At 45.8% G+C, this 24,921-nt stretch overlaps 2 protein-coding genes across 7 annotated transcripts; one reads left to right on the top strand and one right to left on the bottom strand.

Moving 5' to 3' along the window:
• The first annotated feature begins 296 nt into the window (after positions 1-296).
• Positions 297-8,928, top strand: LETMD1 (LETM1 domain containing 1). 6 transcript variants are annotated; one of them, XM_054591099.1, is made up of 9 exons: positions 297-457; positions 990-1,162; positions 3,028-3,143; positions 3,766-3,848; positions 5,164-5,350; positions 5,447-5,548; positions 5,653-5,805; positions 6,236-6,332; positions 7,488-8,928. In XM_054591099.1, exons 1-9 carry the CDS (start codon positions 336-338, stop codon positions 7,556-7,558), a joined length of 1,104 nt encoding a protein of 367 aa, XP_054447074.1. In that variant the 5' UTR covers positions 297-335; the 3' UTR covers positions 7,559-8,928. The 6 variants fall into 6 exon arrangements, with proteins under 6 accessions (XP_054447074.1, XP_054447072.1, XP_054447076.1 ...); XM_054591097.1 differs by having other exon boundaries at positions 317-457; positions 1,011-1,162; XM_054591098.1 differs by having other exon boundaries at positions 343-350; positions 1,011-1,162.
• A 752-nt stretch (positions 8,929-9,680) lies between these two features.
• CSRNP2 (cysteine and serine rich nuclear protein 2) lies at positions 9,681-24,145 on the bottom strand. The gene is made up of 5 exons (XM_054591096.1): positions 23,919-24,145; positions 18,992-19,228; positions 17,469-17,728; positions 14,040-14,336; positions 9,681-12,335 (listed from the first exon to the last, which is right to left on the bottom strand). Exons 2-5 carry the CDS (start codon positions 19,140-19,142, stop codon positions 11,412-11,414), a joined length of 1,632 nt encoding a protein of 543 aa, XP_054447071.1. The 5' UTR covers positions 19,143-19,228; positions 23,919-24,145; the 3' UTR covers positions 9,681-11,411.
• Between the last annotated feature and the right edge of the window lie 776 nt (positions 24,146-24,921).

Raw genomic sequence — 24,921 nt, 5'->3', positions numbered from 1 at the left:
CAAGGTCGGCGCTAAGGAATTGAGAGGGGTCACTAGGCCCTCAAAGAGAGGACATCCTCAAGATCACAAACCCTCCTTTGGAACGAGCATTCGCTCCCTTTGGGACAGCCCGCTTCCGTCGCCTTTAAACTAGGAAGTACTGGCTGCGCCCAATCCTACCGTTTCTTCCGCCCTCAAGTCTTCAGTTTTCGTTGGAGTCGGATTAGCGCAGGGCAAGCGGTCTGCAGTTACCAATCAGCTCCCAGGAAAGGCGCATGCGTCATCAAACGAACGCGACGTACTGGAAACCACGACCTGGAAAAGACCTTCCCCCCCCGCCCTCCCTCGCTGAGAAGATGGCGCTCTCCAGGGTGTGCTGGGCTCGGGCTGCTCTGTGGGGTTCGGCGGTCACCCCCACACCTTATGTCACCCGGAGGCTGCAGCTTGTTCGCTTTGGACTGGCCTGGGGGGCCCCTCGGTGAGGGACCTGGAAAAGGAAAAGCATTTTTTGATGTACAGGCCCTTCCAGTGTTTCATCCTTGCTTGCATGCTTTTAGTTGTCAGGGTTCCACTTTCTGGCCTTGGGATTTTTATTCTTTTATTCAGAAATCGCACCCTGATCCCCGCTAGTGACCTGGCTTTTTGACGCTCTGAACTCTTAGTGCCCCGTATAGAATTCCCAGCGCGTCGTGAGTTCACCTTTCAGCCTCTCTTTTCTGAGTCTGGTTTTACCGATGTTTACCTCGGTCCCACCTCTCTGGTTTTATCCTGCTGCTCTGGCCTCAGGCCCTGTGCTCCCTCCAGATTCATGCCACACCCCGACATCCCTTCCTGCCTAGCTTCTCATCTGCCTCTTTTGTTTTTCTCAGTCTGATTCCTTATCTTCTCTTGATCCCAAGATCTTCCTTATGTTTCGGAGGTTTCAGGTCTTAGCAAAAATTCGTTGAGGCCTGTGCTGTACATTAGGGACGCCAGGTGTGAAGGGGCTGCTTGGACTGATTCCCAGATAGTCTGTTTGATCCTCCTTGTAGGTCTTCAAAGTTTCACCTTTCTCCAAAGACAGATGTGAAGAGCTTAATGTCTTATGTGGTGACTAAGACAAAAGTGATTAGTGGGAAATACCATCGTTTTTTGGATCGTCATTTTCCCCGCTTCTATGTCCTGTACACAACCTTCATGAAAGGTAAAAACAAAACTGAAATGGAAATCACTAGAACTAGTTCTTAGGCAGTGTCAGAGGGTTAGAGTAAGAAAGGTAATTTACAGGTGTTTTATGGGAGAGTGAGGTGGGATGTCTTGTGTTTCATAAATGCTTGAGTGTTAAAATAAATATTTTCAGTTAGCACTTGAGGGTGTTTCCAGAAAGGTATTGTGAGAGCAGCCCTGGTGGGGTGGCCTAGTTGATTAGAGCATCATCCCGATACACCAAGGTTGCGGGTTCAACCTCCCCTGTCAGGGCACACGCAAGAATCGACCAATGAATGTACAAATAAGTGGAACAATAAATTGATGTTTCTCTCCCTCTCAAATCGATCAATAAAAATTTTTTTAAAATTAAAAACATGTATTATGAGAAACAACCTCTAACAATATCCACAGGGAATATAGGTATTTTTGCACTTTTCTTAACCACACACTTAATCATAGTAGAAATTCTTTGTCATGCACAAGAGCAGGGATCTATGGCTGTACAGACTTGCCTTGTGATTTATCAGTTGACTTGGCCCATGAGAAAATGTGGTTTAATGCCTGTCACAAATTTTTCCTAGTTAGCATGTTGCAGAAATTGTGCTACAGTACTTGGTTTCTGAATGTTTTGGTTCAAATCAGAGCTCTGCTAGTCACTAGGAGATGATGTGATGTCGGTTGTCTACTGTGGAGCCAGAAGGCCTGGGTTCAAATCCCAACTTGTCACTGGCCATGTGATTGGATTAGTTACTTAATCTCTTTGTCCTTTGGTTTTCTTATCTGTAAATTGGGGGTAATAATGAGACCTACCTGTTGACCTCATGGTTGTGAAGATTAAATAAATACATGTAAAGTAGTTAAGGCCCAAATATAGTAAGTGTTCAATAGACATAGCTATAAATATTATTATACTCTATACTTTTATCATGACACCAATTACAATAAACTACTACACTGTCAGCTCTGAATATTATCATAATTATTACAAGCTTTGTGGACTTGCAAATTGCTTATCCTTAATTGTAAAGTGGAGCTAAGAATGGCTGCTTGGTCAGCTCCCAGTTTTTAACTAGGATCAAATAGAAAAGGGTCTGAAAACATTTTGGTGGTTTTGTTTTTAAGCCTTTTATTATGGAAAATTTTAAACACACAAAAGTAGAGAAAATAATATAATGAGGTTCCGTATACTCAACCTCACTTCAGCAATTAACTCATGACCCCCCACCTTATTTATACACATGCTTTCTTCTGTATTATTTTGAAGCCAACCTAGACATTATTTCATTCATAAATAGGAAGGCATTTTTAAAAACTAATGTTCTAGATAAATGTAAGAATTCTAGAATGAAGAGAAAAATGCAAACCATAGAAGTATGTTGAATTACAATAATACAAAAGTATTCTAGAAAAGAGTTAAGTTAGTATCTGGTGGGAGAATCCACAGGATTGGTTGAACAAGACTTCCTCAGGTTAGGGAGCTTTGAATTTTTATTTTAAAACGGGAGGGTTCATGAGGAATGAACCGGAAAAGAGAGAATGTTCCATAGTAGATCACAGAAGGCCAGCTTGGCTAGAGGAGAATATTTGGGATACAAAAGTGAATAAATCAGGGCTTCTGTCCTCAAGGAATTTACCAGCTACAGGTAGATAAAAACCTTGATGTCCTGTAGGAAAAAAGAATGAGAAAAGAGAGGTAGGGTTGCCTCACAAGAATTTTAAGCGACCTAGATGGAAGTTTTAATGTCGAGTAGTGTTGGGGAGAGACAAATGTGTGTATTGTGGGTGGACTTGGAATAGAAAGCGGTGGTGAGATTCATACTGGGACACCATTACACTCTGTCCTCTACTTTAATGAGGCAGGATTGCAGATGATTTGGGCTGATGCCAAAAAGGCTAGAAGAATAAAGACAAATATGTGGAAGCACAATGTAAAGTTTCATCAGCTCTCATACCGGGAGATGGAGCATTTGAGACAGGTATGGGCCAGGGGCACGTATCCAGAAGTTCATGGTGAGGTAATTCAAGTTAACCAAGATCTCAAGTTTTTTTTCTTTTCTATTTCATTAACCACTGTTCAAGCTTTTGCCTTTGCCAGGAGATTAAAAGTATTGAACTAAGTGCGATCATCAGATTATTTTTCAAACTTGGATTCTTTCAGGGTTGTAGCTTTCCATAGTAGAGCTCCGTAGAATTTTGCGCACACTTACTTAATAAAAGTTGTAGACACTAAAATCCAGTTTGTTTCTGAACATGTAAAAATCTGCAAGGATCCAAAGGGCAACAGGAAAGTGATATTTGGTGGTGATTTGATGAGTAGTTTTAAAGTTGAGAGTAAGAATCTAGGACCTGTTCTGCAGATCAGGAAGAATTCACAGAGGGATTTGGTATAATGTCAGGCCTCATACTAGAGAATATGGGATACAAAAGTAAATAAATCAGGGCTTCTGTCCTCAAGGAACTTACCAACTACAGGTAGATAGAGGTAACCTTGATCCTTTGCTGGGCTATAGTAGAGGCTTGCTGCACAGTGGGGTGGAGGGGTTGGCCATTGTGTTAAGAATGTGGGTTAAAACTGCATCTGTGTTTATTTTTGCTTAGTTCCGTCGAGACGTCACCAAGTGTCTTTTCCTAGGTATTATTTCCATTCCACCCTTTGCCAACTACCTGGTCTTCTTGCTAATGTGAGTACAGACTTCTGTCACCCCAGCATATTGACATATTTATTTTAAATTACGAATTATTTTAAGAATTTTACATTCAGAAGCTAAGCAGAAGTTATCAAACTTCCTGCTCCAATCTTTTCATTAGCCCAGGGTTCATAGAAGCTGCTCAGTAACACTCTGGTTACTGGGACAGCTCTTAAGTGTAGGTGGGCTAGATGCTCCCTGCCTCTCAGCTGCCCCTACATGATGTGAAATAAGATAATGACCTTGTTCATCATCCATAAAGGCAGTAACCCAGTCCCTGAAAGACATAGCAATTTGGGACAAATTTTTTTCTTCAGGGGAGAAATACTTTTCATATTTTGAAAACATAAATCTTTATTACTTTATATCCAAAGATGACACTTTTAAATTATGACCTTGCATGTTCTAGTTACTTGTTGTTATATAACAAACAAGTTCAAAGTTTCATGGCTTAAAACAAGCTCCATTTCTCTGATTTGCTGGGTCAGGAATTTGGCCATGTGAGTGATGGACATTTCTCTTCCATGTGGTGTTGACAGAGGTCCCTCAGTGACAGCTGGTGAATGGACTAGTCTGGGAGGTGCGAGGTCACCCTAATGTCTGCGCCTTTGCAGGGATGGCTGGAAGACTGGGGGTCAAGCGCAGAGCCTATTTGCGGCCTGTTTAATGTGGCGGCCTCAGGGTAGTGTGACTTCTCCCGTGGCAGCGCAGGGCTCCAGGAGTGAGTGTGCCAGCCAGTAAGAATCTGCCTGGCCGTTTGTAACCTGGGCTTGGAGGTCACAAAGCCTCACTTCTGCTTTCTTCTGTTGGTTGAGTCAGTCACCCAGATTTTAAAAAGGGACACAGACATCTCAATGAGAGGAGTGCCAGAGAATTGGTGGCCTTGTTTTAAAACCACCACACAGGTAGAGAAATGAATTCAAAGCGAATCTGCCCTTTCTATTTTGTGTTCACATGAAGACTGTGTTACTGTTAGGTTGTCAACATCACATGCAGTGTCCAGCTCTGTAACTCTGTCCACCTGTGTCCCAAGTATGTTCTTCACTAGCATTAGTTCAAAGGGTTCATTTTATCTGGCTGCCGCACGTGGTCCTCTTCCACTGCTGCTTCCTTTCACAGAACCTCAGCAGTGTTGCTCGACATTGTGTTTCATTGAATCTTTAAACCTTGGTCTGAGAGCACTGGCAAAAAAAGAGCAGCGTGGTAGGGAAACGGTGTCTCCATCTGTTCTTCCTAGTGTTCATGTCTGCCAGACGCTTTGAAAGATGCCAGTTTCAGCAAGTGACTTTGTCGTTCCTTTTCCTTTCAGGTATCTGTTTCCTAGGCAACTACTGATCAAACATTTCTGGACCCCAAAGCAACAAATTGATTTCTTAGATGTCTATCATGCTATACGGAAGCAGTCCCACCCAGAAATCCTTTGTTATTTAGAAAAAAATATCCCTCTCATTTCTGATGCAGGACTCCGGTGGCATATGACAGAGCTGTGCACCAAGGTATTCCTCCAATTAACCTTTGTTCCAAAGTAGGAATCTTGTTAGATTCAGTTTGCAACATCTACCTATCCCTTACCTCTCTCAACCCCTCCCAAGATACAGCGTGGCACCCATCCAGCAATACATGATATCCTGGTTCTGAGAGAGTGTTTCTCTAAGCATCCTCTAAGCATGAGCCAGCTCCATACTCTGCAAATGGTGAGTCCTCTCAGGCTTTCTCTCTCCACAGTTTCACCTTGCTTCAGGTCTTTGCTTGCAGTAATGCTATGCTGACTGTCTCCTCCTACATTGTTGTGTCGCAGAAAGCCTTGAGTCGAGCCATGCTTCTCACGCCTCACCTGCCTTCTCTCTTGCTGAGACGCCGTTTAAAGACTCACACCACTGTGATTCACCAGCTGGACAAGGCTTTGGTGAAACTGGGGATCAGCCAGCTGACTGCACAGGAAGTGAAATCGGTAAGAGCTTGATTGCGATATCAACCCTCAATCCTTGGTGGACTTTTGACTTCACAGGGCTGGGAGCTTAGTAAGAGCTTGTCTTGCTTGTTATAGCAAAATTCAAGCTCTGTATTCTCTCACCTCATTTCTAGATCTTTTTATTTCCTCATTGAACTTAAGTACTGGGAAGGCATTGCCCACAGTAATTCTGGTTTATGTTTCTTCTGGTCCTTCAAAAATGAAGGCCATTAATGATACTTTAGATCTACTGTTTTAGCTTATATAGGCCTCATTGCTTGTCACCTTAGTTCGAACTGCCATAGAGAAGGGCTTCTTGGGATGAGGTTGTAACTTATTTAAAGGAGATTTTGGGTTACTTGTGTGTTTACATTTCTTGGCATATTCGTTCTGTGATTATTAAGGACCATTTCTCTTCTGAGCGTTGCAGGCTTGTTATCTTCGTGGCTTGAATTCTACCCTTATTGCAGAAGAGAGGTGTCGAACTTGGCTGGCAGAATGGCTGCAGATTTCCTGCAACCTGAAAGGTAAAACCTCTCTCTGGCATAACCAAAACCCAAGTCCTCTTTGTGTTTTATTCTAAGATTATTTTGGATATGTACTGTGAGACCCTTCTCTAACATACATGTCTAATCGGAAGGCACAGGCTCATTAGCCTGCAGGGGCTACGCAGGTAACGAAGTAGACGGGGCAAGGCGAGCGAGCGAGAGTCGGGGCGGTGGGAGCACGGCGTCAGTGCCTGCTTGTCTGGCACAGCCTCTCCACCTCGGCACCTTTGACGCTCCGCTGCAGAGGCTGTCCTGTGCTTTAGAGGATGGTTAGCAATACCCCTGGCCTCTACCCACTAGTACCAGTAGTACCCACCCTCGCCTCAGTTCTGACAACCCAGAATGTCTCCGGACATGGCCAAATGTCCACGTGGGAGGGGAGAGCAGAATTGTCTCAGTTGAGCAGTACCAGTCTAAAGGTACCCAGATTCAAAACAAAACTGCTCAATTGGCTAAACAAAAAGTACCTAAGGGTGAATATTAGGCTGGTGGGTCTCCTGTTTGGAAACTTTGGCTAGGCCTTAATGTTTTCTAAGCCTGTGAATATCAGGGTGGGCCTGCTGATCCCATTCCCGCTGAGATATATCCCCAGAGCACTAACTTCTACCAGAAGAATCCCAAGGGTGACAGTGGTGTTCAGTACCATTATTATCTCTGAATTTGCTGCTGCTGTCACAGGAGAGTCAAGAAGTGAGGATGAACCCTGGCTGGTGTGGCTCAGTGGATTGAGCGCGGGCCTGCAAACCAAAGGGTTGCTGGTTCCATTCCCAGGCAGGGCACAGGCCTGGGATGCAGGCCAGGTCCCCAGCTGGGGGTGTGTGAGAGGCAATCAATGTTTCTCTCACACATGGATGTTTCTCTCCCTCTCTTTCTCCTTCCCTTCTCCTCTATCTTAAAAAAAAACAACAAAAAATAAGAAAGAAATGAGGATGAGTAGACAGGAATCTACATGGAAGGAAAGGAAAGTATCTATGCAGGGACTGTAACGAAGCAGGGGAGCTGGAGAACAATAGCCCCCCAATGTCATGGCTCCTGCACTTGGCTTCCTGCCTCTAGTTTCAAGTCCTGTAAACCAAGAGAGTTAGAAGGCCTGCTGTTCCCTGGCCAAACGATTCACATTGCTGGTGTTTTCAGAAGCCGAGCTGTCCCTTTTGCTACACAACGTGGTCCTGCTTTCCATCAACTACACTGGGACAAGGCGCTGAGTGAACATGGAGCGGATGTCATTGTCCTGCCATCACAGTACTGCTACGTGGGACCAAACAGCACTTGTCAGCAAAGTCTCTGTGCGCTGCTGGATGTGTGAGAGGCAGAGGAGCAGGTGCCACAGGCTTCCGTGTGGTGCCTGTGTGGGAGCTGGAACTGAAACACACCTTCTCACCAGAGGTGGCCCATGTGAGGTGCCATCCCAGCTCTCTTGGAATTAGCTGGAATTGGAAGCGGCCAGTGTACTGGGCTTTTACTGGGACATGTTCAGATCCTAGGAAGTAAGCTTCTGCCCGAGGTGGGAATGCTCATCTGGCTTAGGACTGACCACTGCCATACTCTTCTGAGCAGTGTTTTTGTTGAAGCCGCTTCCTGCCTGGTGGGAATAGCACTACTTAAACTGGAGCATTCACGTGCATGTTCTTTGATGCTCCCCTCAACCCCGAGGTGACCAAAAATAGGAATTTTTTTTGTCCCCCTCATTGGGGTAACTAACCTCTTTTCAAAATCCTTTCACCATTTTAACTTTCCTTGTTTTAGTGATTAACTTATGGGAACATTTGAATGGAAAAGATGAAAGAAGTCCAAGTGCTTCTTGACCCGTTCCCCAGTGTTTACAGCCTTCACACCCTTGTCTTAATTTCTGGGCTGTGCTACACCCCCTGTGGATCTTAAACTCTTTGCTACCTCCACTGTGTTGCAGCCTTCCCACTGTAACCTACAGTGGCTGCCTTCTTTGGGCCACGGATGAAACCCGTACGGCACTAATTACTGCCCAGCTCGGGAGACCAGGAGAGGTCTGCATCAAGATAGTAAGTTGGGTGTAGCTTTTGTCTATGTATGCACACCAGTGACCTGTAGTAACTTATTGTGAATGCATGAAGCACTGTTTTTAAACCCAAGTAAAGACTGTCTGAAATCAGTTGCTGGGAATTACTCATGCATACTCTAATCATTTTGCTCCTTTACAAGACTGTCATAACCTAACTAATGGGGAGATAATTGGTGGGAATAGAACTTTCTGATGGGGTGGCAGTTATAAAGGAACTGATTTGAAGTTGATTCTCTTGCTGGAATTTAAATGGTAACTAGGAATAGAAAATTTCACAAAAAGATAAAGTAATGAAATTGAAGGCCCCAAGAATAGGGACTAGAGAGGGAAAAGCTACAGCCGGGCAGGAGCGAGGCCTGTTCAGCTGATGAGGTGCATAAGGGCATGTGATGCCAAGCTCTTGATGCTCCAGAGAGAACGTTCTATTTTTCCACCATAAAACTTTTGTTAACATTAATCCCTAACTGACCTAATTAGTTTTAAATACAATGCTGGAGAAGTATTCTTTTTCTAACAAGTAACTGGATTGTGGCCTGCCAAGATAAAGAGTAACACACCATTCTTTTGAATATTTCTTTAATATTACATTTAAATATTCTCTTTAAATACAGCATTATCACAATGTAAAGGACCTAAATGGGGGGAAGGGGATTTTTTTCAGAGAACCAGACAAGCTTTGGATTCACATTGAAAATACAACCTGTATATAGTATGTAAGAAAGGAAATTGGAAAATAATGAGTTGCAGTAAGAAGTCATTTCTTTTCTCCAGGCCTGGACTGAGTGGGACTGAAGCCCTCGGCTTCTGTGATCAGAGGCCTAGCTTTTCTAGCAGCCATGGGCTCTCACTGTGTCCAGCTCAGGTAGCACCAGAAATGAGATGGACAAGGTTGTAGAAAAGGCCCTTTGCTTAACATGACAGTTAATGCTAAATGTTAACAGTTCGCATTCAAAAGTTTGGGATCAATGTGAGTCAGAATTGTGGCATTAACGAAGGGTTTAGAAGAAGAAAACTAGTTTCTTCAGAATAATCTTTATCATGGGGGTTGGCAATGAGTTTAATAATTAGATTCAAATTCTTGCTTTGATCCCAAAGGCTAATGAGTCTCTTACTGAGCAACTGGAAACACTTCTTGGACTAGGAATCCTTCCTAAGGAGGGAATGTATTGAGCTCACCCTTCCCTTCCAACACAAACTTTCAAAGATTCTTCTCCAAAGTCCAATTCCCAATTAAGCCTCAGTCTTCTATTTGAGGGGACCAGTCTAATGTGGGTCGGGGGCGGGGGGGTTGCAGATAGGTTTGGGATAGCATCTAGATCTCAGGTACCTAAGACTCTCAACTCTGGTCCTGTGAGGCTAGAGGATGGGGAGTGTTAAGGCCCTATGCACTTCATTAAGAACTCTCCTCCCCGAACGGGTGAGGCAGAATGGGTCAGAAGATGTGCGTGTGTTAAGTACCAGGCCTTTCAGGCTCAGTTTAGCGGTTTTATGGGTGAAGTGCTGCTGTGACATACAGGAAGGGTGCTTTAAGACACCAGGGTCTCAGTATCTCACAAGAAAAGGCTTTGTGAGCAAGATAAGAGGAACAGTTCTCTCCCCCACCAGGCTTTTACTTTGTTCTATCCTGGTTAGTAAACCACAACAGAAGCAAAGCATGTTGTAAAGGATGCTAGAGAAGAGTGTTTTGTTCCCTACTGCCTCTTATTTTAAAACAAAGATAACCTTGCTAATGAATTCAATGGCGCACACCCAGGAACATAAGCTGGACAGGAGAGGAATAGGAACCCTATTCCCAGATAGAAGCAAGAACTGAATTTGAGTCCAACTCTATAGACCTCAAAGGTTATCATCAGAACTTAAATTCTTTGGACCGTGGAAGTTGTATATAGCATTTTAAGAATTGATTTGGCTTCCAATTTTTATATACCAAGACGGAGAGGTCTGATAAATATTTGCAGTTCTTGGGGGTGAACTGGAATAGTATAAATCTCCAACACTGCATCTCCGAGGAGGACCACCAGGGTAGAGACGGGGAAAATAAAAACCAAACCAAAAAACTGGCTGGTGACCTTAGACTGCGACATCCTATATCCTTTAAAGCTCCAATCTCCCCAGGGGGCGGGGGAGGGCCTGGGTGAAAGCAAGCCTGGCACAAAGGAGTCGTCATCTTTTCAGACAGCAGCCCGCTCCTGCTGCCTCCTTTGGATACACAACGCTCCACATAGGCCTCCCATGGGACATGTGAGCGGCCTGACAGCTAGTGCTAGACCCGCACAGAAGACTCAGGCTCTTTAAGCCACATCCCCAGCTGGGGGTGGGATGGTGTGGAAGGGGGAGACAGACAGACAAGTTAAGTTCTAGTACCTAAGAACATGAAAAAGAAACAATTCAAGTTACAAACCAGGAATCCCCAGTGTGGGGAACAAGTCAGAGAACACCAAACATGTCAAATATTAACTTATTTACCAAATGGGGGACCAGGAAGGGCAGGTTACATTTTTATAAATCCTAGAGGTTTTGTACAGAAGCAGAGACCCTTCTACCCTCTCCTCTCCAGGTGACATTACCAGCTGTGTTATGATACACCAAAATGGCATATTGGAGTAACCACCAAGAAAAATGAGCTTGCACCCCTCCTGGAGTTCAGGAGAGAAGGGGCTTTGCCATGCTGTTCAATTTATGTATTCTGATCCCTACATAAAGAATAGCTGCTTGAATTACATAGTTTCTCCTCTGAGATCCTAGTTCTTTGTTCCAATGGCCCAGAAAGCTCAGTATCGGGCACTATGCGGCCGCCTCTGCCCCAAGACTATCCCCAGATCAAGCTGGGGCTGGTCTCCTTAGTTCTGTTAACGCTTTTAAAAATACTTGTACAAACAATCCTTTCCCACCCATTCCCCAAAGACCCCAATAAAATAACATAGGAGCAGCAGCTGCTTCTACAGTTTTGTTCTGAAACGCTGTTAGATAAAATAAGGGAATAAATAGAGAAGGGGTAAGAGGCAGAATCTCCATCCGTGTCACACTGCCAGCGGGAGTTCCAGAGAAGGGTCTTCGGGGGGCCGGTCCTCGCCCTGCTGTGAGGTCTTCTCCGCCGCACAGCCTTCTTCGCTGTCCGTGCTGAAGGGGAGGTTCGAGGGGGACCACGAGGGGCGGAAGTCTTCGTTCTCCGGCTCCTCGGGGTTACAATCTTCGGGTACTAGTGCTTCTAGAGTGGATGTTTTCCCTACTTCTGGTTTACAGAGGGCAGCTGGGTCTGTGGGGCTGCAAGCCACCAGTGAGGTAACTGGGAGAGAGAAGACACTGAGATCCTTCTCCTTGGGGAAAGAGGGGGGCACTTCTCCTGTACCAGGCTCTCCTTTCACCCCCAGGACTGGCCTCTGCTCCACCTGGTAATAGACCAGGGGCCCACTGTTCAAATAGGATGGGCTGGTCACTGCTGAAGCAGTTGGGTGGTCCGAGTTCTCGGCGAAACACAGGACAGAGGAGCCTGGGGTGAGCTGAGCCTGGATGAGAATGGGGGCTGTCAGGCCTGGGCACAGCTCTTCGGGGACAGCCAGGGGCTCCTCCAGGATACACACACCCAGGCTCTCGATGCTGGAGTCCAGGCTGGCACTAGAGCCGCTGGAGTCTTCCTCTGCCTTGAGCCGCTCCAGCTCCTCTGCACTCTGTAGGTGCATCACGGCCGTCTCGTTCTCAGCAATGAACTCCTGGAAGTCCTGTGTCTCAGATCCCTGTGCCCCAGGCAGGCTGCAGCTGGCGGTGGGTGAGGGCTCCTCATCTGGGGCAGGTGGGCGGCTCACCTGCCGCTTGCTCTCCAGCTCCAGCTTCATGATGGTGTGGAGGTAATGTGTCCGCACCCGGATTGGATTAAATTCAATGCGCCCCGCCATGTTCCCACAGCCATCCCGGGAGCAGCCACATGGAAAGGACATGCGATCCACCTGAGGGGACAAGGCGGTTGAGGCAAGAAGAGACCAACAGATTTAAGGATGGCAACAGGAGACGTTAGCTGGCAAGAACAAGCAGCTGGAATCTCTTTATAAGAGAACCAGTTCAAAATAGCATGCAGCATGAACTAAGACAGCACTAGACTGTAGTTATCAAACCATGTGTGTTTTAATTCCAGTGCATCTTCCCCTCCTTCCCTCCCCCCTCCCTCTCGCTCTCCCTCTCCCTCTCCCTCCGCCCCCCGCCCCGCTCGGGCTTTGTTTCCTCTTCTAAACAAAAGGTGGACAACAGTCATACAAAAGGGCCCTTCCAAGTTCAAAAGTCCAGAGATACCTCTCTGGATGGCAACAGTTCTCAGAGCAGAAGAGATTTATGTGCCTCAGATACGTCTTCAAAACTTACCAGGTTTACCGACAAAACCAAAGACTATAAGGCAGGCATGGGAAAGGGAGCAGAATTCCTAGCTAGTCCAAAGAAACACATTCTGGGGAAAACTGCCTGCTTCATTTTTCCCTGACAGTTTTGACCAGTTTGGTTCTGAAGCAGTTACCAAGATAAATTTCAGATGGCGGATATCTGGAAAGGAGATGCTTTCCATCTCTTTTCTCCTTTTTGAGTCCCCAAAAAGAAAAACAAAAGGAAAATTAAAAACAGGTAAGCCCAAGCCCAGTGGATTCAGTGCTGGCCTGCGAACCAAAGGGTCACCAGTTCAATTCCCAAGGTAGGGCACACGCCTGGGTTGCAGGCCAGGTCCCCAGCAGGGGGCACGTGAAATGCAACCACACATTAATGTTCCCCTCTCTTCTCCTCTTTAAAAATAAATAAAAAAATCTTAAACCAAAAAACAAAAACCCCACAGGTAAGCTGGTATATTCAAATACACAGTGTCTTCCTATGATGTCACTTTAACTCTCCATTTCAGTTCTTAAGGACAATCTAATTATCAGGACTATCCTCAAGTCTGTACGTAACAGACTGATTCACTGTGTGACTTCAGTCTGAAAAGCAGTATTTGTTTAGATCCACTAGAGCTATTTGATATCTACCAAAAAATACGAAAAGGTTGGTCAGGAGAAGTTCAACTATAAGGACTCAGCATCCATATCCTCACTGTACAAGTTCCAGATACATTTCATTTCTTGGGATGGTAATGCTGTTTTCAGTTGAAATGTATCTTCCAAACTATCCGTCAGAAGGCCAGCCGGGGAAAGATGCTTTCTATCTTCCAGGGCACTAGGAATTTAAGTTCTGCCAGACCAAGCGTGATCCTAAATGACAGGATCCAAGAACTATTTTGATTTTTATAAAACTGAAGTAGAGGTACTGTTAATAAGTGTTGGCAAGATAAAATCTAAAGGCCTACTTCATTTCTCTGCTTCCTTTTATCTCAAGGAACTGGTAATTATTTAGGGAACAGCTACTGTTAAACTTACTAACCCCCATTCCCCCATTTGCTGACAGCTGCTGCTTATCACCCCTGAGGTACTGTATAAAACGCAGAAGAGATAACAGGTGCTCCACAGCCTGAGTCCTGTCACGCTGGTTTCCTTGGTTGCCGGAGGACGGCTGTGGACCTGGGGAGTGTCCAGTCATGGGAAACTCACCTTTTGACGGGCAGCCTCCCAGGTTCATTGGCACCCAGGCCACATGCCCTGACTCTAGTGCAGATACACCATCTCAAGCCAACTTAGACTGACCTGGCATTTAATCCCAGCTTGGCTACAAGCACACGCTTCTGGGTCACAGTATAGTCGACAGTCACAACCACACTCTTCCCGTGACAGGCGGATGGCCCGAAGTTCTTGCTTCTCTTCAGCATCTATGCGGTGGACCCCAGAGGCCCTCAACAGGGCCCGTCTCCGTTTGGTGGGCAGGGGCTGCAGGAAGAAGTAATCATCTACCTCCACATTTTCCACATCAATATCTTCGTCGGAAACATCATCCAGTGTCAGGCCATCGGCCTCCACCGACTCCACTGTCCCATTCTTGGTCAGCTGCCAAGAGACAGGAAGGAAAGGTTAGCCTCCAGGGCATTATCAGCAGGCGCCTCCCCACAGGGGAGCACGGTTCAGAGTAGCAGGAGCCAGCTGAACTTTCTGCAATACAGAAATGCCTGTGCTGTCTAATACAGCAGCCACTGGCACATGTGGCTGGTGCAACTGAGAAACTGAATTTTAAATTGTGTTTAATTTTAATTCAGTATAAACAGCCACGTGTAGCTACCATATTGGACAGTGTAGGTCAAGAGGATAAATCTAGAGCAGGGCAACAGGAAGACTTACGCAGCTCTAACACCACCTCCCTGGATCACAGTTTCTCAAAACCCGTCTCGTCTTCCTCCTAGAAGGTAATCTAGTCCCACAAGCACACCCTCGATCGCCAGACTCGTGCCCCTGCCCTTCGGCTCCCTGCCTTCGAACACAGGGGGGAGAAGGTACATCAATGACTAGGTGTTACTTGGGTGTATGGATAACCTTGTAAAACACCCTTCGATTTGTACTTCAAAGGACTCAAAACCACATTTTGGAAAGAAGGGTTCGTTAAAGTATGGTACAAGGGTACCATGTCTTTGTCAATGAACCTGAATCCCCACAGTGTGAACAATCTATTCATACACAGAAGAGCTTCATTTTATTGAGAGGAAAATATGAGCAAATTGTTAATGACTATCAAGCCGTTGCTTCCAACCCATGGCCTAGAAGACATAAATGCATATTCTTTCTCCTTCCTTATGCTTTTATTTGATTTCTAAGAAAAGTTGTATGTAAGGTAGGGCGGCGTATGTCATACTGAATGTAACACCTACAGGCAGACCTGGGTTCTCTGGGCCAAGAGGGATAGACAGGCAGGAAAAGGGAACCTTAGTAGCAGGACAAGCTGAAGACAATCCACAGCTGGATGATTTTTGAAAACTCACTAGAGAATTCAGGTAGAGAAAATGAGGCCTTAAAATCCCCAGGGCTCTGGATGCTCCTATCAGGATGAAAGCCACGCTACTGGAGGGTTTGGCTTATTTCATCAGACAGCCACAGAGTGGTGCTGGTGAAGGAACAACTCCTAGGAGGGATGTGATGCAAGAGGGCTGCGTGGCGGGCCCCGCGCCTGCTCTGTCTGCTTGCTTGTTTGGGGTGGGGGCTGGTATGAAAATGAGGAGACTGGTCCTTCTGAGGGTTCTTCAGCCTAGTACTTCTGTACCAAGTACAGGGGCTATACCACCGGCCTTAGGGTTGCTCATCTATTTCACTAGGGTTGGCTTCCCCCCTTGCTCCTGCCAGCCTCTCAAAGGAAAGAGATCAGAGCTGCAATAGAAGGAAATCCATGTAGATATAAGAATTTACTGTGTCATGATAGAGCTGACTCTCCTATCACTTGTCAGTCTTCTAATAATTTTACTGTATTGGGACAACTGAATATTCTCTGGAGAAAAAAAAAGTGAGATCCCCAATTCATACTATTCATAATAATAAATTCCATGTGGATCAACGGCAAAAAAAAGTAATAAAAATATTAGAAAAATTATTGGCAACTAAAGCTGCAGAGTACCATCAGCTTTTTTTCCCTCTTTTTCTTTTTTCGGTGGCAGCCCAAAAGGAAAATAAGTATTAGATGGCTTATGGGAGGTACAGAATATATTTTTTAATTTTTCAAAATGTTTACTGATCTTAGAGAGAGAAACATTGATTGATTGGTTATTTCACTTACTTATGCATTCATTGATTGTTTCTTGTATGTGCCCTGACCAGAGAATGAACCTGTGACCTTAGCATAGCGGGATGATGCTCTAGCCAACTGAGCTACCCAGCCAGGGCCAGAATATATATTTTTGAGAGCAATTGCCTCCCCTACAGAGTGTTAAAGATAGGAAAACTTCTAAGAATAGAGTAAAGTGGACTTGGGGAGGGCAAAAGGTTTTCTCTTGACATAGAAGGATGTTCTAGATGCCATTGCTGCTGCTGCTCACTGATCTACTACAAGTGGGAATCCTGCACCTTAAGACTTGAATTTGTCTCTAGACCTCCTACAAGAGAGGCCACAGAACATGACGACATCTTGTTTTGACACGTCATTTCTCTACCAGGTATAGGAGAGGGGTTCTTCTTGAGAAGAGGGCAGCCTTCACTGCAAATGATGAGAACAGTGTGTATGTGCCCAGCTGTTGCTATAGAAGCAGGAAGAGGATGGGGTCAGTGAAGGAATTCCTCAGGGAAAGGGAAGCCTGAGTGTCATTCTAGTTAGAAAAACAGGTGTGAGGCTTTAGAGGCAGGCTGAGGGAAGTAGACAGAGCACTCCCAAAGGGAGAAGGGAATGAGATCTAGTTAACCTGCATCCTCTGCCACCAGTTCTCTAACCCTACCACACTGTGGTGTATCTCAGTAGGATTTCACCCACAACCCTGGAAATAATGCAGCCACCTATTTTAATATGGGCCCACAACAAGCCTGGCCAGGCCTAAAGCAGTGTTTTCTGAATTTGGAACGAGAAACTCTGGGGGAAATTTTTGCAGACTGGTGGGAATTACGGCTATAGAGTGCCAAGCAGTGCGAAGAGAGCACATGGGCGGCTACGAAGAGCCACCTGAGATGGGCCTCGTCTCTTCCGGCTCGCTCTCCTCTCGCACTTGAGGAGCCGGTGTGGCAGCAGTGGCTGGCACAGAACATACAATCGAAATAACCATTTGGTAAATGCTGCTGTTTATACCTGAGTATCACCTAGAGGTGATAGGGGTTAGAGAAACAGTAGGATCCTTTCACACAATGAAAAAGATCCAAACCTGTTCTGTGCATGAGGGCAACAGATAATCAACTGACAGGAAACTGAAACATTGTGCCTCCTCAGGTTCTAGGGGTGGCAAACTTGAATGTCTTCAAGTACTCATGTTTTAAACCTCTAAAAAAAAACTGAGGGGGCAAGAGCAGGGAATTCTAGAGAAGTCATTTTGCTATCTCTGGTAGCTCCCCACTAGATACAAAAAGAAGGATTCCAAATCTGAACCTTTTCCCTACAAAGATCTGGAATCTGTATGCCAAGGGCAACAGTTTAAAAAAAAAACAAACCCAATAGACCTAGATGGTTTCCCACTTTATTTTGGCATGAGGAAAGTACCAGACCCCAGACCCCCTAGGCACCTTCATCTTCTTGGCGTGGAGTTTCTCCTCCTTCAGGTGCTCACGAAGAATCTCCCGATGGTTCACCTCCTGCTCTTGCGCAAACTCGCAGAGCGTGTAGCTGCGTACAGAGTTATGACGCTGCGCCATGCCCAGAGAGCTACCACCCTGGCTGGGCACGCTGGTAAAACCCTGGCGCCGGGCAAAGTAGTACACAGTCACCTGGTCGAAGCGTACATTCTTCCTCCGCAGCTGCTTCTGCCGCTTCAGGATAGACGTGGCTGCGAAGGGAGCACAGAGCGGTTTTATTAACCCAGAGATGGCCTGTTTGTGGACCTTATTCTTTCTCATTCATCTAGGCTCTCAACTCTTCTCCAAAGGTGCTCCCTGTACCCAGAGAGACATTTCTGATTTTCAAATCATGAACGCACAGTTGGAAGGGACCTTGAGCATCAGCTTAGCTACAGCACTGCCTCCAGGCTGACTTTGCCCAAACAGACCACAAAATCTATTTTTAGACATCAGCTGGGAAGAGGATCTCTAGGTAATCTCAGGATAAAACAACCTATATAGCTTCACTGTCCAACACAGCAGCTACTAGCTTCATGTCGATTTAAATAAAAGCTAATTAAAATGAAGTAACATCTACAACTCGGCTCCTCAGTTACACTGATTCTCATTTCAAGTGCTCAGGAGCTACATATGGCTAATGGCTACAACAGTGGACAGTGCAGATACAGAGCATATCTTTGATAACAGAAATTATATTAGACAGTGTTTTATAATGTGATAGCAAGCTTCTTTAAAAGGCCAGGTAGTATATGTTTCGGGGTTTGTTTTTTTTTAAATTTTATTTACTTTCAGAGAGAGAGAGGAAGGGAGGGAGGTAGAAGGGACGGGAAGGAATCGAACCAGCAAACTTTTGGTTTGCAGGCACTCAGTCTACTGAGCCACACCATCCAGGGCTAGGTTTTGCGGGTCACCAGGGCTCTGTTGCAACTACTCAACTCTGGCATTGTAGCCTGAAAGCAATCACAGACAATGGGTGTGGCTGTGTTCCAATAAAACTTTATTCACAAAAGTAGGCACTGAGCCAGATTTGGCCCATAGGCAACCCCTGATCTACAGTATCAAAAGCTCTTTCCAAGAAACAAATTGAGCCATAAGAATTAAGAAATCTGGAGTTGCCCCAGTTGTGCCGGCAGTAAGTAAGGATTAATGTCCTGCTAGAGCTACAGTATCAGGGAACTCTGTGGGACTTTGGTGGGGAAGGGCAGAATCCTGGACTCCTTTCCTCCTTCAATTTAATCCAGTCCATTCTGGGGACTCACAAACCAAGCACAAGTGAAACCAGCTAGAATAAATCAGACTTAAGTTTACAATATTAGGCAATGAGGTCCTCCAAAGCGCAAGCCTGAGCGAAGAATGGGAAAGATTATGATTAAGGGAAAATCCCCAAGCTGGTTAGAAGCTGTCTCAAGAGCTGCAGTGGGCTCTGCCGCCTGGGGACAGGGTGTACGCAGGGCGGGGAGCGGCTCACTCACGTGTGAAGCTGGCCGTTGTAGGAGGATTGAGGCTGTCGCAGCTGTCGGCACTGTCACTGCTGGAGATCTCATCATCAGAGTTGGACACTGATGAGCCCACATCCACATCATCAAACTTCCTCTTGAGACCCGAGCCCGTGAATGCATCCATTGGTTTCAAAGGGGTTTCCTTCGGGAGCCCACCACGTCGGCCCCAAAGCCCCTGCTCACCACCAGCTAGCCAGGTGCATTAGGATTCTGCCCGGGGGAAAAGAGGAATCAGCATTCCTGTCCTAAAACAGACCCCTCCCAGGTCTGTACATAGAGCTCTCCAACCGAAGACAGAAAGCACCTGAGCTAGCGCCGCTATCAGGGCTCTCCAGATTAGGTCACTTCTCTACTGATTCCGGCAACATTCTCCTATTTTCGTTTCCCCTCAGCCCCTCCAGTCTCAGTCACTCCCGGAATAATGAGGTGAGTAACCGCAGCACCTTTCCCAGTGGGGTGAAGGCCTTTGGTTCCAAGCCAGCTGGGCTCCAGGCTTCATTGGCTGGGGCATAACAGGAGCTGCTCTTCTGATCACACAGGAGAGCTCTCTGAGGGGCCAGCAGGAGGGACTGGGGATCGAAAGCAGAATTAGGCTGTGCCCAATCCTAGACTACATCCAATTATTTTTCCTACTGAAGATATAGGCTGGCATTTCCCAAAGTGTACATATGAAATAAACTTATTCAATGGATATTAATAGCTTTTACATGGAAATAGGACTGCTGTGTCAAAATAGTTTAGAAAACTGCTTACCAGAGGACCTCTTTAGGGGCTTTTAATATGCTAATGAGCATGGGGAAGAGTGGGAAAAAACGGAACCCAGTGTTTCACACACCTGATTATGGGACCCTTTATTTTCCAGAGTATTTTAGGGGGCAAATGATCCTTGGAACACACTTGGGGAAATAGTGCTCTAGGCTCTCAATTTCAAAGTACATCGGCAGCCAGGGAAACACTTTACCCAGATCTTCACAAGTATAAAGTGTCTCTCCAGGCTCCTAAAAAGGTCAAATTTGGTTCTAAAGAATAAACTGAAGATTAGAATCTTCACTGGCTTCAAAACCCCGAATCTTTCCCAATCTCATACTGCTCCATAAAACAGGGCTCCGCTGGTCTATCATCTTCCTCCGTGCAAGGAAAACCTAGCTTTACCACCTTTGCCCTCTGCAAAGAAACCAGCAAGAAGAAACAAATAGCAAAAGAAGCGACAATTGCCTCTGGTTACATCAATATGGTAGGCAGTGTCTTCAGCAAGCTGTCACACAACCAAGGAGTCTGGGATAAAATCTCTCCTGTCTTTGGACTTTAGTACCCAAGGATGTGAATCTGCTCACAGAAATGCCATCAGAGCCAGAGCCACATGTGATGATGATACGAAGCCTCCCTGCTTTGCCTCAGTAATGCCAGAATCTCCCCAGACTATGATCTCACTAGTTGCTAATTATGCAGCAGGAATAACAACGCTGCCCAGAAAGACAGGGCTGCATTACTGCAGAGCAGCAGCTACCCAGAATATACGGTGGTGTCAGAGATGCCTGCTACAGAGCTGTTTTTTCTGGACTATGTCTTTTGGATGTAATTTGCCTGCTCTTGGATAAGCTCTCATGCTCAACCAGATCTAGTAAGTATTTTAGAAACGATACTTCCGAATCTATCTAGATCTCATCAAAATTCTGCCTTTTTAAGTCACAACATGGATCTGAGAAACCTCAGCCATATAGGTCTCAGACAAGCGCATTCCTGAAATAAATGTGGCCAGGGAGGGAAAAAATAGTAATCAAGTACTTGATAAGAACTGTAATTAAAATGAAAAATGAGTCCAAAGTATCCATTTTGAAATTTTTTTAAATCATTAAAAAATACTTTTTCAATTATAGTTGACATACATTATTCTATTAGTTCTCGATTCTGTTTCCAGGTTACTGATCATGCCATGAGAGGTCACATTTCTAGGACATGGTGAGAATGGAGAGAGCCGAGGTCTTTTACGGGTTAAGAATACCACTGCGTTTAAAGATAGCTATTAACTAACGAATTTCCCATTCCATTCTATTATGGGAGGTGGGGAGGAACCTTTGCAATTGAGTACTTATATGGGTGGGATTAAAAAAAAAGGAGAACAATGCTGACCACTGAATTTTTTTCCTCTCAACTTAAAAACCTTATCAACCACATGAAAACTCAAACTGAGCTCCAAATTCTGCTTTCTCAGAAAAGGTGTTTAAGTCCAGCTTCAATTTTAGCTGAGATCCAGCTGGTGTTGCTACTACGAAAGTGGCCTTCTCTTCAGCCTGGAATTACTTAGAGATTTATGACTGAAAGTGAATATGCACTTCTGGCTCTCTCCTGGGCGCGCCCCTTTGCTTAGGGTAGTGTGGGTTACCTCGGAATATTTCTCTTTAAGCCCTGAATGACACTGGATTTGGTCCAGAATCACCGTTATTATCAAAATTCTCCACTGTCTTCACTCAGCTGCCCTCAGGGGTATCATTTGTTAGGTTAATTTTTGTGCACTCTGGTGCAGCAAGGATTGCTGGCCGCTCACTCCACTCGCCTTCGCCTTTTAGTCTATGTCTTCCCCACTTCCACCTCTGGAATAGTGGTTGCTGGGCAATGATAAGAGGTAGGTAAGGATGAAAAAGATAAAAAGATGCGTAACCTAGGAGAAAAATATTTTCCTTAAAATACCTGAGAATAATCTATTACGTGCATATTGGCTTAGCTCTTTTCACTCTACCCAGAATCTGTTAGCATCATGTTCTCTGACACTAACTCCATTATTTAAAAAAAAAAAAAAAAAAAATCCACCGATTCTGTTCTGACAACAAATATAAATTTAAATTTCAACCCAGCTCTCCTTGTCCAAGTCTCTGGGGTGAACTTGACTTGTTAGATTAAAATGTTCACTGGGCACTAAGACAAACCTACTATCCACTTCTGCAGTGGCCTGTGGAGATCTTGCTTTGCAAAAGCAGCACCTAGAATAGGTTCCACATTTTCCAATTTATCAAATCAACCTCAAAACACAATTAGAGACCAGTCATTCCCATCTCTCACCTGGCAGAGGAGCACAAGTCACACTCCCAGCACGCACACCCATACAGCGACGACCAAGGCGAGACTGGCAATGCAGGCCATGGCTGACAGTGAACTGTCAAAATAAGCAACTCAAACAGCAAACGCTTTTGAGAAAATAATGCAAACCTCTATAAAAGCTTTTAAATGCCAGTGAAATGAAAGGTCAACTGACACTTTCTGGCTACATGCTTTCCGGTCTTTTCTCAAATGTTTCTAGCTGAACATTTCCCAAAGGTATTCACAGTATGTAGAAGATATTAGGCTAGCACCAAACATAATAGATCTACAGCGTATGTGCATTTTAGTACTAGATCTAAGCCTTTTCATACCTATGAGGATTCCTCTGACAACCCCCCAAAACCAGAATATGTCACCCTGCCAAATTTTGTGGATGCAAAATATGTTTGCAAAGTTTAGGTAATAAAAGTCTGTCTCTTAAATGAACGCAAAATAAGACAAGGTACATCTCACAGGAGAAAGCCTCTCTGCTCAACTGGAACCCAACCTTCTGCTAAGGGTCAAGGGACCAAAATCTCAATTATTAAGATCATCAGGGCTACCATTTGTAGCTAGGTCAGAGGAAGAAAGGCTTGCTAAGTGTTATAATCAACCTGAATAAGATGACCTGTCCTATTTCTTTTACAATATGTTGTGATTAATCCTTAAATACTATGAATTTCATGGATCTATTTGTCCTTGTGATTATCAATATCATGAACTTTTAAAGCACTCAAGCGAAAACATCCTTTAAACTAGGTATTTCTAGGAAGTGTCCCTCCAACACTCCTTGGTATTTACTGGTTCACTGACACAAGGATAGAAGTTGGCTTTCTGTGCCTAAAGAACCATCATAAGGACACAAGATCTCTGTGGAAGAACTGGAACATGATGCTGTAGGGACCATTAACTCTCAAGGATATCCAGTCATTTATAACTCAGGCACACACCATCATCCTCTTGGCTTTGCAGATTTTCAAGATGGAAATGTAAATTAACTATGAGTTTACCTTGAACTGAAAACTGTAGGACAAGGGGACACTGTGTCTCTTGGGGATAACTTCTAACATTTCATACTGAAAAATGGATCGCGTGTCACAATGCCACTCTAAACCCCCTTAAAACGATGAATCAAGACCATGGCACTAAAAGGGATGAATGGCAGTCAGCTGCGTGTTTGGGCCTGTGAAAAAGATCAAGCTAGCAACCAGGGCAAGTGATGCTTTCGTTTTCCCACACAACGCCAGAAAAATGGGAGACACATCAGGAACCTGAGCTGAAAGGACATGTCAAGTCACCAGTTCCCCTTAATGGAACTCTCGCTGAATCCTTCAGCTCCCGGCCCATTCCTTTCCGATTCGTGTTAACCTTCCCGCTCATTCTTATCTTCTGCAGCCCCTACCCCGTCTTCCCATCCCTTCCTGCCTGCTACTCACAAATTCCCAACCACTCCTCCCACATTTTCCTCTATTCTCCCTCCCCTTCCTGCACTTCCCTCCATCCTACATCGTCTCTACTCCATCCCGAACTCAACCCTCATCCGCAATCATGCCGGCTTCCAAGCCGTCCATCGGTCTCCCTCGAGCTGCCCCCGCAGTCCGGGCCCGTGATCTCCGTGCCACTCGCTCCCACGCCTCTCCCTACTCTTCCCCTTCCCAACGGCGCCTTACTTCCCCGCCCCCGACCGCTCCCGTCCGAGCCGCCCGCATTTCTGACCCCTCCATCCGCGCGGTTCTGGGGTAACCACTCCTCCACCACCGCCCGAGAGCCGATCCCGAGAAAGGACAAGGCGGCACCCTCCGCCCCGCACCCCCAGGCCCATTACCGGCCCCGCCGCAGCTGCCTCCTCCCGTGATGGTCTCTGCCGCCCCCGCTGCTGCCGCCGCCGCCGCCCTAGCCCACTGGTAAGGAAGGAGGAGAGCGCGAGTCCCGGGACTGCAGCGACGGTCGGGGAGCTCCCAGAGCTGCAGGACAGGGAAGGAGGGCGGGTGGGCAGGTCGGCCGGCAGGCGGCGGAGGGCGGACGGCTCCGGCAACTCGGGCGCCCCCGGCAGCAGCCGCCCAGAACCGCCCCGGCTCCGGCTAACAATAGGCTCCGGCCGCAGAGCTCTGGCTCTTATAGGCGCCGGCACGTCTTGACCAAGGCCCGAGGCAGGCTGGGAAATGGAGTCTACTTCCAGGCCCCACGCCCAGCGGCATGCTGGGAGTTGGAGGCATTGATCAGCGCAAAGCCGAAACTCTCCGAGCAAACATGCTTAGGAGGCGGTGTCTGTGCTGCAGCGGACCCTGGGAAGGAGAGTTAGGCGCCGCTGCAGCCTTTCGAAGAGGGGAGGCACTCAGCTACAGATCTTCAATGACTAAACAAATTCTCCTCTAAAACTCCCCTTTTCCTTTCGACGGGACCGCAGTCCCACGCCTACAAAAGAACATAATCCCCCTTAGCTCGCCCATGAGATATCTTAGTCTTAAATGGCATGACCTGCTGGAACCTGCCCAAGGTATAAAGAAAATACAAGCAATGTATTGAATTATCTCAATAGGTATTGACGGATTGATAGAAGTGTTTCTTTCCGAAATTTTTACATGATCATTGATCTTCACAACTTTGCAATCCGTTTTTAAGATGGTAAACACACACACACACACACACACACACACACACAATGGTAAAAACGAAGACTCAGATGTTACGGTATTTGTCAAGGACATCCTGCCTTGTTTTCCTATCTCATTCAGAATCGTTCATGTCTCTTCCTTGACCCATAAGGCTCTGCAAGAGATAGGTGTATCTTCTCCCCTCCCACCCCCAATCCTATGTCATCTTGTTTC

The sequence above is a fragment of the Pteronotus mesoamericanus genome, unplaced genomic scaffold (assembly GCF_021234165.1).
Source record: "Pteronotus mesoamericanus isolate MK-2021 breed Mesoamerican mustached bat unplaced genomic scaffold, CSHL_Meso_final scaffold_21, whole genome shotgun sequence".
Classification (NCBI taxonomy): domain Eukaryota; kingdom Metazoa; phylum Chordata; class Mammalia; order Chiroptera; family Mormoopidae; genus Pteronotus; species Pteronotus mesoamericanus.
Note: the sequence above shows the minus strand (reverse complement) of the source record. Positions and strands in the feature narration are given on the sequence as shown.

Excerpts from the sequence above, each read along its gene's own strand:
- CSRNP2 (XM_054591096.1), bottom strand. The coding sequence starts at position 19,142 with ATGGATGCATTCACGGGCTCGGGTCTCAAGAGGAAGTTTGATGATGTG. Across the intron at positions 14,337-17,468 it reads TCCACGCCAAGAAGATGAAG|CTGACCAAGAATGGGACAGT; the intron begins GTGCCTAGGGGG and ends GTCTCTTGGCAG. Across the intron at positions 12,336-14,039 it reads AAGCTGGGATTAAATGCCAG|GTGGATCGCATGTCCTTTCC; the intron begins GTCAGTCTAAGT and ends TTGTCCCCTCAG.
- LETMD1 (XM_054591099.1), top strand. The coding sequence starts at position 336 with ATGGCGCTCTCCAGGGTGTGCTGGGCTCGGGCTGCTCTGTGGGGTTCG. Across the intron at positions 3,849-5,163 it reads TACCTGGTCTTCTTGCTAAT|GTATCTGTTTCCTAGGCAAC; the intron begins GTGAGTACAGAC and ends TTTTCCTTTCAG. Across the intron at positions 5,806-6,235 it reads CTGCACAGGAAGTGAAATCG|GCTTGTTATCTTCGTGGCTT; the intron begins GTAAGAGCTTGA and ends TGAGCGTTGCAG.